Source organism: Heterodontus francisci, chromosome 19 (assembly GCF_036365525.1).
Source record: "Heterodontus francisci isolate sHetFra1 chromosome 19, sHetFra1.hap1, whole genome shotgun sequence".
In the NCBI taxonomy this organism is placed as follows: domain Eukaryota; kingdom Metazoa; phylum Chordata; class Chondrichthyes; order Heterodontiformes; family Heterodontidae; genus Heterodontus; species Heterodontus francisci.
This window is the reverse complement of record NC_090389.1, coordinates 42519117-42531958: the sequence shown is the minus strand read 5'-3', so window position 1 is coordinate 42531958 and position 12842 is coordinate 42519117. Positions and strand designations below refer to the sequence as shown.

At 43.7% G+C, this 12842-nt stretch overlaps 1 protein-coding gene across 3 annotated transcripts in view; it reads right to left on the bottom strand.

Moving 5' to 3' along the window:
- Positions 1-4086: 4086 nt before the first annotated feature.
- The window catches only part of uba3 (ubiquitin-like modifier activating enzyme 3), a 68362-nt gene continuing 59606 nt past the window's right edge, over positions 4087-12842 (bottom strand). For all 3 annotated transcript variants that reach the window (XM_068051544.1, XM_068051545.1, XM_068051546.1), the window contains one exon: positions 4087-5019. In XM_068051544.1, coding sequence (XP_067907645.1) covers positions 4931-5019 — 89 coding nt within the window. In that variant the 3' untranslated portion in view covers positions 4087-4930. The remainder of the gene's footprint in view (positions 5020-12842) is intronic.

Genomic DNA, 12842 nt, shown 5'->3' with positions numbered 1-12842 from the left:
TTATAATTAGCCTTCCCCCAATTTAGCACCTTAACCCGAGGACTACTCTTACCCTTATCCACAAATACCTTAAAACTTATGGAATTATGGTCACTGCTCCCGAAATGCTCCCCCACTGAAACTTCGACCATCTGGCCGGGCTCATTCCCTAATACCAGGTCCAGAATGGCCCCATCCCCAGTTGGACTATCTACATATTGTTTCAAGAAGCCCTCCTGGATGCTCCTCACAAATTCTGCCCCATCTAAGCCCCTAGCACTAAGTGAGTCCCAGTCAATATTGGGAAAGTTAAAATCACCCACCACTACAACCCTGTTACCTTTACATCTTTCCAAAATCTGTCTACATATCTGCTCCTCTACCTCCCGCTGGCTGTTGGGAGGCCTGTAGTAAACCCCCAACATTGTGACTGCACCCTTCCTATTCCTGAGCTCCACCCATATTGCCTCGCTGCATGACCCCTCTGAGGTGTCCTCCCGCAGTACAGCTGTGATATTCTCCTTAACCAGTAATGCAACTCCCCCACCCCTTTTACATCCCCCTCTATCCTGCCTGAAGCTTCTAAAGCCTGGAACATTTAGCTGCCAATCCTGCCCTTCCCTCAACCAAGTCTCTGTAATAGCAACAACATCATATTTCCAAGTACTAATCCAAGCTCTAAGTTCATCTGCCTTACCTGTTATACTTCTCGCATTGAAACAAATGCACTTCAGACCACCAGTCCCGCTGTGCTCAGCAACATCTCCCTGCCTGCTCTTCCTCTTAGTCCTACTGGCCTTATTTACTATGCCCTCATTTACTTCACTAGCTGTCCTACTGCTCTGGTTCCCACCCCCCTGCCACACTAGTTTAAACCCTCCCGAGTGACACTAGCAAACCTTGCAGCCAGGATATTAGTGCCCTTCCAGTTTAGATGCAACCCGTCCTTCTTGTACAGGTTCCATCTGTCCCTGAAGAGAGCCCAATAGTCCAGATATCTGAAACCCTCCCTTCTACACCAGCTGCTCAGCCACGTGTTTAGCTGCACTATCTTCCTATTTCTAGCCTCACTGGCACGTGGCACAGGGAGTAATCCAGAGATTACAACCCTACAGGTCCTGTTTTTTTTAAAACTTACTACCTAACTCCCTAAACTCCCCCTGCAGGACCTCATCACTCTTCCTGCCTATGTCATTGGTATCGATGTGTACCACAACCTCTGGCTGTTCACCCTCCCCCTTCAGAATGCCCTCTGTCCGTTCAGAGAAATCCTTGACCCTGGCACCAGGGAGGCAACATACCTTCCTGGAGTCTCTTTCACGTCCACAGAAGTGCCTGAGAAAATTATTAGAACTAAAAGCAGACAAGTCCCCAGGTCCTGATGGACTTCATCCTAAGGTAAGTGGCTGCTGAGATAGTGGATGCATTGGTTTTAATTTTTCGAAATTCCCTAGATTCTGGAAAAGTACCATCAGATTGGAAAATAGTGAGTGTAACTCCACTATACGTGTATAGATACGTGCATAGATTGGAGAAGCTGGTGCTGTTCTCCTTGAAGAGAAGATTGAGGAGATTTGATAGAGGTGTCCAAAATCATGAGGGGTCTGGACAGAGTAGACAGGGAGAAACTGTTCCCATTGGTAGAAGGATTCAGAACCAGAGGACACTGAATTAAGGTGATTGGCAAAAGACTGCAACGGCAACATGAGGAAAAATTTTATGCAACAAATGGTTGGGATCTGGAATGCACTGGCTGAGTGTGTGGTGGAGTCAGATTCAATCAAGGTATTCAAAAGAAAATTGTATAATTTTAAGAGGAGCATCTTAAGATTTCAGGGCTACGGGAAAGAAGCTCGGGTGGTTGGGGGTGTTGGGTTTAGGTGAGTTGCTCTTGGAGAGCTGGCACGGATACAATGGGACAAATGGCCTCCTTCTGTGCTGTAACCATTCTATGATTCTATTTGCATTTAACAGATCTCTGCTGATGTTGAAAAGCATTGGAAATGTTACAACATCAAGGCTCCCCTTCTCCAAAGCTGGTTACTCTAATTATAAACTAAAAGTTTCTTTAAGTGTGTATTTAACTGTATGGTAGCCACTCGAATGAGTAGTCTTTTTGGTAGAGTAAACATGATAAATCAGTCTAATTTTCTACACTTGGCTCTGGCCTACCCAGGATTGATTCGCTAAGGGCTTCCTTTCATTAACAGAAGTGGCTAGTTACTCCTATTAATTCATCCACCGTACTGATACCCAAAGCCTATAGTAATGAGACCCCAATAGCTTGGTTTCTGTCCCCTCTTTAATACAACTGGAAGACACCCACCCATCTTCCTCAAGATTCACTTCTGCTCTGGGCAAGATTTTGATTCCACCCTCAGATGGTATAGTTATATATAACTGCAGTATCATAACAGAAATAACTTTCAGCTGTGCATGCTGTACACAAATGCTGACTGGAGATGTCAAGGAAAAGTCATACACTTAAGAGTTCCTGCTCTCAATCAGCAGTGACCCTTGTTGCAATATGCATGCAGGCATCGGATGAACACTATCTGTGCTACTGTACACAAGCATAACTGACAACTTCAATAAATTAACAAAGCTAGCAGGGGCTTTCAACAGACATTTACTATTTTTAAGTTCATTGAAAATTCCTAATATTGAAGTTCATCCAACTGCCACAATTATGTGATATCAAACAATTCCAAAATTAAGTGCACTTATTGCAATGAGTCTTGGTTGATTTTTGCATCCAATTATCCTCAATTCCCTTGGGCTATAGGGGTGGGAGAGGTTGCAGAGAAATGAAGACAGATCCCAACTTCTTATTGCTACCCAATGGCCCTTGCTGCATGTTGTGCATGCATGAATATCAGGACTGTGCATAAGAGTGTTATCCTCCACAGACCAATGGCATGTCAAGGCTTACAATTTAGGCTGACAATGCAGAATGACAATTTGGCACAGTACCAGAATTTTTTCCATGTCTGTGAAACTGTACTCTAGCTACTGTCAATGACTGAGGGGAGAAAACTGACACCAAAAATATACTTCGTAAAGAAAGTTCTTGAACATTTCCTGACAGATTTAATAAGACACTCTTCAGTGTCAAACAGTTTAATATTTAACATTGCATTGTTTAAATGCAATTACATTTGCAACACTTCCATGTTGGAACTGCCATTTTGTACATTTTATTGTCAGAGCTGACCAACATCTTAACATGCATAGAACTTTTATAAGCCTCTCTTCTCCAGGTTGGAATTCTAACGAATGTGCTTCCTGAATATAGTTTTGCATACTTTATACGGTGCCTTTAATTTCTCTCTCATTCTTGTCCCACTAATCTATTTGATATGCTAAATTATTTTGTTTCGTTCATTCACAGGATGCAGGCATCACTGGTAAGGCCAGCATTTATTGTCTAACCCTAAGTGCCCTTGAGAATTGTTCAGTCCGTGTGGTGAAGGTACTCCCACAGTGCTAGCATTTTCTCTGATGCACCTGAGTGACTTGCTAGGCCATTTCAGAGGGCAGTTAAGAGTCAACCATATTGCTGTAGGCGTGGAGTCACACATAGCCAGACTGGGAAAGGCCATCGGTGAACCAGTTGGACTTTTATGACCAGTAGTTTCATGGTCACCATTACTGAGACTACCTTTTATTTCAGATTTATTTAACCTAACCATTTAAATTCACCAACTGCCATGGTGGGATTTGAATTCTTGTTTCAGGATTACTAGACCAGTAACAATCAGTATATTACCATACCCTATCTCCCTCTGCCATTCCTCTTGGTTCCTTATGCTTGTTCTCCTAATCACTTTTCAAATGTTTTTACATTTTTCTCTATTTCAATAGCACCAATCAACAACTGTCATCACAGGGCTCCAAAGTGGACAAGAATATCACATTCCCATTATTTCTTGGTTATCAGTGTTCCCACAGATCTGCTATTGTCAGCAAGAGAAAAAGCCCCCCAAACTCTGGATACACTGGAATGTCAAGTGTCTCTCTCTCCACAGATACTCTCTGACCTTGAGTATTTCCAGCATTTTCTCTTTTTGTTCCTATTTTTTAAAAAAAACTACAGTTTTTCAAGTATTTTACTACGTGAACATGTATTAGACATTCTTCAGGATACACATGCTTCTTTTAACATAATGTACAATCCCAAAAAAGATTATTGCTTATTTTATTATAGTATTCACAACCTCTTTTGGAGAATCTGTAAAGGGATGAAGAATACTGTACATTTTAGAATCTGTAAAAAAAACCTTCAGTTTTAACAGTTTCTGGTATGGGGCTCCACTCATTGAACAGCACAAGGAAAGTTTTTGGTGTAAAGTAACATTCTTTACAACATTTTAAAAACATTCATAGCCAAAAGTATAATAACTGGCATTTGTATAACTTTCTACTTTTGAAATACAAGTCCAGTTTCAAGAATAATTAAATTTCAGGTTTCAGGTCAATGCAAGCTTAAATAAAAACATATATTGTTAGAGCTACTATTCCATGTCAATAAATATATAAAACCTAAACTGCAACATATGGGACAAAATCTTATTTGAAAAATTGACAAAAAATCTTTACGTTTTGAAAAATATGATTCCTTGCTTTTCAACTGTAAATCAATCTTAAAAAGCTCAATAATTAGAGGTTACAGTGCATGAAATAAAGAAAAGGAACAAAGTGTCCCAGTTTCCTATATACAATGCCATTGCTATTACTTTAAATTGGCACCACAGCTCATATCCCATTTCTAACATATATACAATACACCTTCAACTATTTGTGGTCTGATGTGATACTAGTATATATATCCAACTTCAAATCCAAGCCCGTTAGAAAATGACAAAGTCTTGTACACCGATGATGAACAGATCAATATTTTTCCTAAATCAATTTTGTACAATTTGACTGTTCAGAATGTTTTCAAAACTGGTCAAGTAGTAAAATGAAGTCTGAAAAGCACTGTTTGAGGCGTCGTTATATCAGCTACTGCCAGCTCCTGTCCATTTGTAAGACCCAACTCTGCAAGATAAAATCATTTTGAATTAAGGTTAGGACGAGATTATTCTGTCAGGCAAGCCCCCACCTGCCAAGAATGAGGAAAATTAATTTTGCCGCATGAACATTGATTTTGGACTGTTGAAGAAAGAACTTGCTTTAAAAACAATTGGAGAATTTGGCTGGAGAGAGACATTAGCATATCAACAGACAGTACTTCAAAGGACAAAGGGGCTATTCCCTGCTCCAATTTAATTCACAATGGACTTTTGATTACCAGATGCTGAAGATAGAAAGGCTAGCTTTCTAGGTTAACTGCCGAATACATAAACAGACGTGGTTGGACTGATTTGGGTCACATGACTGACTATTGGAGTTTTTTGAATTTGAACTTCCAACAAGGAACTTGAAATCAGAAGGCTTTTAGCTCCTGGACTGAAAATACCTCTCTCCTGTCTGTTCTCATCTCGCTCTCACCAGCTTTGGAAACCACTGAAGACACATGAACCTCAAGAGAAAAAAAAGTCTCCTACCAATATCCTGGGCGGGAGGTTTGCGAGAGCTCTTCGGGAGGGTTTAAACTAGTTTGGCAGGGGGATGGGAACCGGAGCCACGGATCAGTGGATGGGGTAGCTGTTAAACAGGCAGATACCGAGTGCAGAGAGTCTGTGAGGAAGGTTAGACAGTTGACAGGGCAAAGTTGCAGCCAGTATGATGGGTTGACGTGTGTCTATTTTAACGCAAGAAGCGTCAGGAATAAGGGTGATGAACTTAGAGCATGGATCAGTACTTGGAGCTACGATGTTGTGGCCATTACGGAGACGTGGATATCACAGGGGCTGGAATGGATGTTGGATGTTCTGGGGTTTAGATGTTTCAAAAGGAATAGGGAGGGAGGTAAAAGAGGTGGGGGAGTGGCAGTTAATCAGGGATAGTATCACAGCTGCAGAAAGGGAGGTTGTCGAGGAGGGTTTGTCTACTGAGTCATTATGGGTGGAAGTCAGAAACAGGAAAGGAGCAGTCACTTTGTTGGGAGTTTTCTATAGACCCCCCAATAGCAACAGAGACATGGAGGAACAGATTGGGAGGCAGATTTTGGAAAGGTGCAGAAGTAACAGGGTTGTTGTCGTGGGTGACTTCAACTTCCCTAATATTGATTGGAACCTCCTTAGTGCAAATAGTTTGGATGGAGCAGTTTTTGTCAGGTGTGTCCAGGAAGGTTTCCTGACTCAATATGTAGATAGGCCGACTAGAGGGGAGACTATGTTGGACTTAGTGCTTGGCAACGAACCAGGCCAGGTGGCAGATCTCTCGGTGGGAGAGCATTTCGGTGATAGTGATCACAACTCCCTGACCTTTACTATAGTCATGGAGACGGACAGGAGAAGACGGGATGGGAAAATATTTAATTGGGGGAGGGGGAATTACAATGCTATTAGGCAGGAACTGGGGAGCATAAATTGGGAACAGATGTTCTCAAGGAAATGCACGACAGAAATGTGGAGGTTGTTTAGGGAGCACTTGCTGCGACTGCTGGATAGGTTTGTCCCGATGAGGCAGGGAAGGGATGGTAGGGTGAAGGAACCTTGGATGACAAGAGATGTGGAACAGCTAGTCAAGAGGAAGAAGGAAGCTTACTTAAGGTTGAGGAAGCAAGGATCAGACAGGGCTCTAGAGGGTTACAAGGTAGCCAGGAAGGAACTGAAGAATGGACTTAGGAGAGCTAGAAGGGGACATGAAAAAGTCTTGGCGGGTAGGATTAAGGAAAATCCCAAGGTGTTCTACACTTATGTGAGGAACAAGAGGATGGCCAGAGTGAGGGTAAGGCCGATCAGGGATAGTGGAGGGAACTTGTGCCTGGAGTCGGAGGAGGTAGGGGAGGCCCTAAATGAATACTTTGCTTCAGTATTCACTAGTGAGAGGGACCTGGTCGTTTGTGAGGACAGCGTGGAACAGGCTGATATGCTCGAACAGGTTGAGGTTAAGAAGGAGGATGTGCTGGAAATTTTGAATGATATGAGGACAGATAAGTCCCCGGGGACAGACGGGATATACCCAAGGATATTACGGGAAGCGAGGGAAGAGATTGCTGCGCCTTTGGCGATGATCTTTGCGTCTTCACTGTCCACTGGAGTAGTACCAGATGATTGGAGGGTGGCAAATGTTGTGCCCTTGTTCAAGAAAGGGAATAGGGATAACCCTGGGAATTATAGACCAGTCAGTCTTACGTCGGTAGTGGGCAAATTATTGGAGAGGATTCTGAGAGACAGGATTTATGATTATTTGGAAAAGCATGGTTTGATTAGAGACAGTCAGCATGGCTTTGTGAGGGGCAGGTCATGCCTCACAAGCCTTATTGAATTCTTTGAAGATGTGACAAAACACATTGATGAAGGAAGAGCAGTGGATGTGGTGTATATGGATTTTTAGCAAGGTGTTTGATAAGGTTCCCCATGGTAGGCTCATTCAGAAAGTAAGGAGGCATGGGATTCAGGGAAAGTTGGCTGTCTGGATACAAAATTGGCTGGCCCATAGAAGTCAGAGGGTGGTAGTAGATGGAAGGTATTCAGCATGGAGCTCGGTGACCAGTGGTGTTCCACAAGGATCTGTTCTGGGACCTCTGCTCTTTGTGATTTTTATAAATGACTTGGATGAGGAAGTGGAAGGCTGGGTTAGTAAGTTTGCCGATGACACAAAGGTTGCTGGAGTTGTGGATAGTGTGGAGGGCTGTTGTAGGTTGCAACGGGACATTGACAGGATGCAGAGCTGGGCTGAGAAGTGGCAGATGGAGTTTAACCTGGAAAAGTGTGAAGTGATTCATTTTGGAAGGTCGAATTTGAATGCGGAATACAGGCTTAAAGACAGGATTCTTGGCAGTGTGGAGGAACAGAGGGATCTTGGGGTCCATGTCCATAGATTGCTCAAAGTTGCCACCCAAGTTGATAGGGTTGTTAAGAAGACGTATGGTGTGTTGGCTTTCATTAACAGGGGGATTGAGTTTAAGAGCCGCGAGGTTATGCTGCAGCTCGATAAGGCCCTGGTTCGACCACACTTGGAATATTGTGTTCAGTTCTGGTTGCCTCATTATAGGAAGGATGTGGAAGCTTTAGAGAGGGTGCAGAGGAGATTTACCAGGATGCTGCCTGGACTGGAGGGCATGTCCTACGAAGAAAGATTGAGGGAGCTAGGGCTTTTCTCATTGGCGCGAAGAAGGATGAGGGGTGACTTGATAGAGGGGTACAAGATGATGAGAGGCATAGATAGAGTGGATAGTCAGAGACTTTTTCCCAGGGTGGAAAGGGCTATCACCAGGGGGCATAATTTTAGGGTGATTGGAGGAAGGTATCGGGGAGATGTCAGAGGTAGGTTCTTTACACAGAGAGTGGTGGGTGCATGGAATGTGCTGCCAGCGGTGGTGGTAGAAGCAGATACATTAGGGGAATTTAAGCAACTCTTGGATAGGTACATGGATGATAGTAGAATGAAGGGTAGGTAGTTAGTTTGATCTTAGAGTAGGTTAAAGGTTCGGCACAACATCGTGGGCCGAAGGGCCTGTACTGTGCTGTACTGTTCTATGTCCTAATACTGGGCCGCAACGAAAAGAAAGACTACTTACAAAAGGACTACAGTGAGCTCGAAGCACAGGAAACAGGAAACTCTTCTGATATTGCCTCAAACCTTTCCATTTTATTTTTCTTCTGCTCTTTTCTGTCCCTATTTGCATGTGCATATCGCGTATGTATGCTAGCGTGGAGCATAACATGCATCCATAGGCATTAACAGAATTAGAGCTTAAGTTTTCATAAGATTTCACTTTTCTTCTTTAAACCCAAGAAAGACTGTTTATGCTCATTTCTTTGCCCTATAATTGGAAAGTGGTGAACAAGGATTCACAAAGGGGGGAGCTCAAAACACTGTTTAAAACATAAACCCTTGTTACAATAAGACCAGGTGAAGACAGTAAAAGACCCCTAGATACCTTTCTCACCTGGTCGTAACAGAAATTTGGGTGCTAGCATCCGGAATTTTACCCACAAACAAGAGAAATTGGAAGCGGGAAGCCAAATTGTTCCCAATCAAAAAAGAGCAAATTTCAATACAGTCTTTCTTGTGGTTGTGTGTGATTCAAAACTAACATGTCTGCAACTGAAGCTAGTAGTTCTCCAAGCCAGGGTGAAGTAACTTGGGATAAGTTAAAAGCACTGTATGGAGGAGTTGAGTAAAATGGTTGAGCAGTGTGGGATCACTGTATGTGACAAGGCCAGGAAGTCTGAACTCCAAAGGCTAGTGGCCAACCATTTTTCCCTTGAAGCTGAAGCAGAAACAGCATTCGAAACAGACACAGACAGGGTATTGTTAGCAAGATACAACTGAAACAAAGGAAACTTGAATTTGCGGAGAGAGGTAGAAAGAGAGAGCCTTCCAGAAGTAACGTGAAGAAAATGAAAGGCGAGAGAGAGAGAGAGAGAGAGAGAGAGAGAGAGAGAGAGAGAAAGAACGCAAAGAAAGAGAGTTGAAGCGACTTGAGTTAACTAAGGGGCGACAGAGTATCCCCAGTGAAAACATGGCCAATATGGAGGAGCATATTTCAGTGCTGGGTACAAAATTGTTAAAACGCGCTCAATTAATTCCAAAATTCAACGAGGAAGATGTGGAAGCATTCTTTGTGTCATTTGAGAAACTGGCAAGGCAGCTAAATAGCCAGCTGAAACCTGGTCTCTCTTATTGCAAAGCAAACTAACTGAAAAAGCCAATGAGGTTTATTCCTTGTTGCCAGATGATAGATAGTTCGTCGAATTATGAACTGACCAAAAATGCATTCCTCTGGGCATATGAATTAGTACCTGAAGCCTACCGCCAAAAGTTTGGAAACCTCAAAAAGTAAGCAAATCAAATTTATCTGGAGTTTGTAAGAAGCAAGCAGCTGGCTTTTGACCAGTAGCTGAGGGCTCTGAAAATACAGCTCAGCTTTCAGACTCTCAGAGAAGTAATTCTGTTAGAGGAATTTTAAAAACTCCCTCCCACTCTCAACAATGACCTATGTAGAGGAGCAGTGGACTCAAGGATAAAAACAAGAAATGCTGGAAATGCTCAGCAGGTCTGGCAGCATCTGTGGAGAGAGAAGTAGAGTTAATGTTTCAGGTCAATGACCCATCATTAGAACTGACAAATATTAGAAATGTAAAAGGTTTTAAGCAAGTAAAGCGGGGATGGGGCAAGAGATAACAAAAGAGGTGTTGATAGGACAAGGTCACAGAGAATAATTGACCAGAAGGTCATGGAACAAAGGCAAATGGTATGTTGATGGTGTGGTGAACGACTAAGCATTAGTACAGAGAGGGTGTCAATTGACGATAAAATGAACAGCCCTGGCTCCAAGCTCAGTCCAGCAGGCTGTGGTGTGTCTAATTGGTAAATGAGATGCTGTTCCTCGAGCTTGTGTTGATGTTCGCTGGAACACTGCAGCGATCCCAGGACAGAGATGTGAGCGTCAGTGCTGGGGGGGTGGTGGTGGGCAGGGGGTGTTGAAATGGCAAGCAACCGGAAGTTCGGGGTCATGCTTACGGACTGAGCGGAAGTGTTCCGCAAAGCTGTCACCCAATCTGCGTTTGGTCTCCCCAATGTAGAGGAGACCACATTGTGAGCGGCGAATACTTTATATTAAATTGAAAGAAGTACAAGTAAATCACTGCTTCACCTGAAAGGAGTGTTTGGGGCCTTGGATAGTGAGCAAAGAGGAGGTAAATGGGCAGGTATCACACCTCCTGCGATTGCAGGGGAAGGTGTCGTGGGAAGGGGACGAGGTGGTGGGGGTAATGGAGGAGTGGACGAGGGTGTCGTGGGGGGGAACGATCCCTTCGGAATGCTGACAGGGGAAGATGCGTTTGGGGGGGGAGAAAAGGATGATCCCCTCCCTTCCTCGTCAACATTCCAAAGGGATTGTTCCCTCCGCGACACCCTTGTCCACTCCTCCATTACCCCCACCACATCATCCCCATCCCACGGCACTTTCCCCTGCAATTGCAGGTGGTGTAATACCTGCCCATTTACCTCCTGTCTCCTCACTATCCAAGGCCCCAAACACTCCTTTCAGGTGAAGCAGTGATTTACTTGTACTTCTTTCAATTTAGTATACTGTACTCACTGCTCACAATGTGGTCTCCTCTACATTGGGGAGACCAAACGCAGATTGGGCGACCGCTTTCCGGAACACCACCGCTCAGTCCGTAAGCATGATCTGGAGCTTCCAGTTGCTCGCCATTTCAACACTCCCCCTCTGCTCTCATGTTCACATCTCTGTCCTGGGATTACTGCAGTGTTCCAGTGAACATCAACGCAAGCTCAAGGAACAGCACCTGATTTACCAAATCGGCACACTACAGCCTGCTGGACAGACCATTGAGTTCAATAATTTCAGAGCATGACGGGCCCTCCTTTTTATTTGTTTATTTTAGTTTGTTTCTACTGTGCCTGCCCACTGTTTTCTTTTTGGCTTGGAGCCAGGACTGTTCATTTTACAGTCAATTGACACCCTCTCTGTACTAATGCTTTGTCTTTCACCACACCATTAACATACCATTTGCCTTTGTTCCATGACCTTCTGGTCAGTTATTCCCTGTGACCTTGTCCTATCAACACCTCTTTTGTTATCTCTTGCCCCACCCCCGCTTTACTTGCTCAAAACCTTTTGCATTTCTAATATTTGTCAGTTCTGAAGGGGGGTCCCTGACCTGAAACTTTAACTCTGCTTCTCTCTCCACAGATGCTGCCAGGCCTGCTGAGTATTTCCAGCATTTCTTGTTTTTATTTCAGATTTCCAGCATCTGCAGTATTCTGCTTTTATATTAGTGGATTCAGGGAGTCCGGCAAGCGGCCGTTCTGGCCGATGAGTTTGCTTTAATGTATAAGTCGGTTTCTCAGGGGAGAACCTTTCCTAATCACCCCCATAAATCCAAAAAGGACAAAGGGTGGGCAGATGACCTCTGCCCAGGCAGGCCTGGGAGAGAAAGGAAAGCAGGAGACACAGGGGGCCCTCCTCCAGCCAAAAAGGAAGGTGCTCTGAGCAAGAGTGAGCCCCGACCTGTGTGCTTCCATTGTAATAAGGCAGGGCATTTCTTCTGCTCTTTTCTGTCCCTATTTGCATGCGTGTATCACGTATGCACGCTAGCTTGGGGTGCAGCGTATATCCGTAGGCATTAACCGAATTAGAGTTTAAATTTAAGTTTTAATAAAATTTCACTTTTCTTCTTTCAACTTAAAGTCTGTTTATGCTCATTTCTTTGTCTTATAATTGGAAAGTGGTGAACAAGGATTCACAAAGGGGGGAGCTCAAAACACTGTTTATAACATAACCCCTGTTACAATAAGACCAGGTGAAGACAGTAAAAGACCCCTAGATACCTTTCTCACCTGATCGTAACAATTCATAAGAAACTGACAAACAAGCATGTGCAGATGTTTGCTGGAAAATGATTTGTGCTTCTTACACATTCCTAATGCTTCTTCCTATTCACTGAATTTAAAAAAAATTCATTCATGGGATGTGAACATTGCGAGCAAAGTCAGGATTTATTCCCCATCCATAATTGCCTTGAAATTGCCATGTATCTGTTTCCCTTGTTCTTTTCTAGGTGGTAGAGGTCGTGGGTTTGGAAAGTGTTGCTGAAGGGATCTTTGGTGAGCAGCTGCAGTACATCTTGTAGATGGTACGCACTGCTGTCACTGGGTGCTGGTGGTGGAGGCAGTGAATATTTAAGATGGTGGATGGGCTGACAACCAAGTGGGCTGCTTTGGCCTGGATGATGTCAAGCTTCTTGAGTGTGGCTGGAGTTGTACTCATCCAGGCA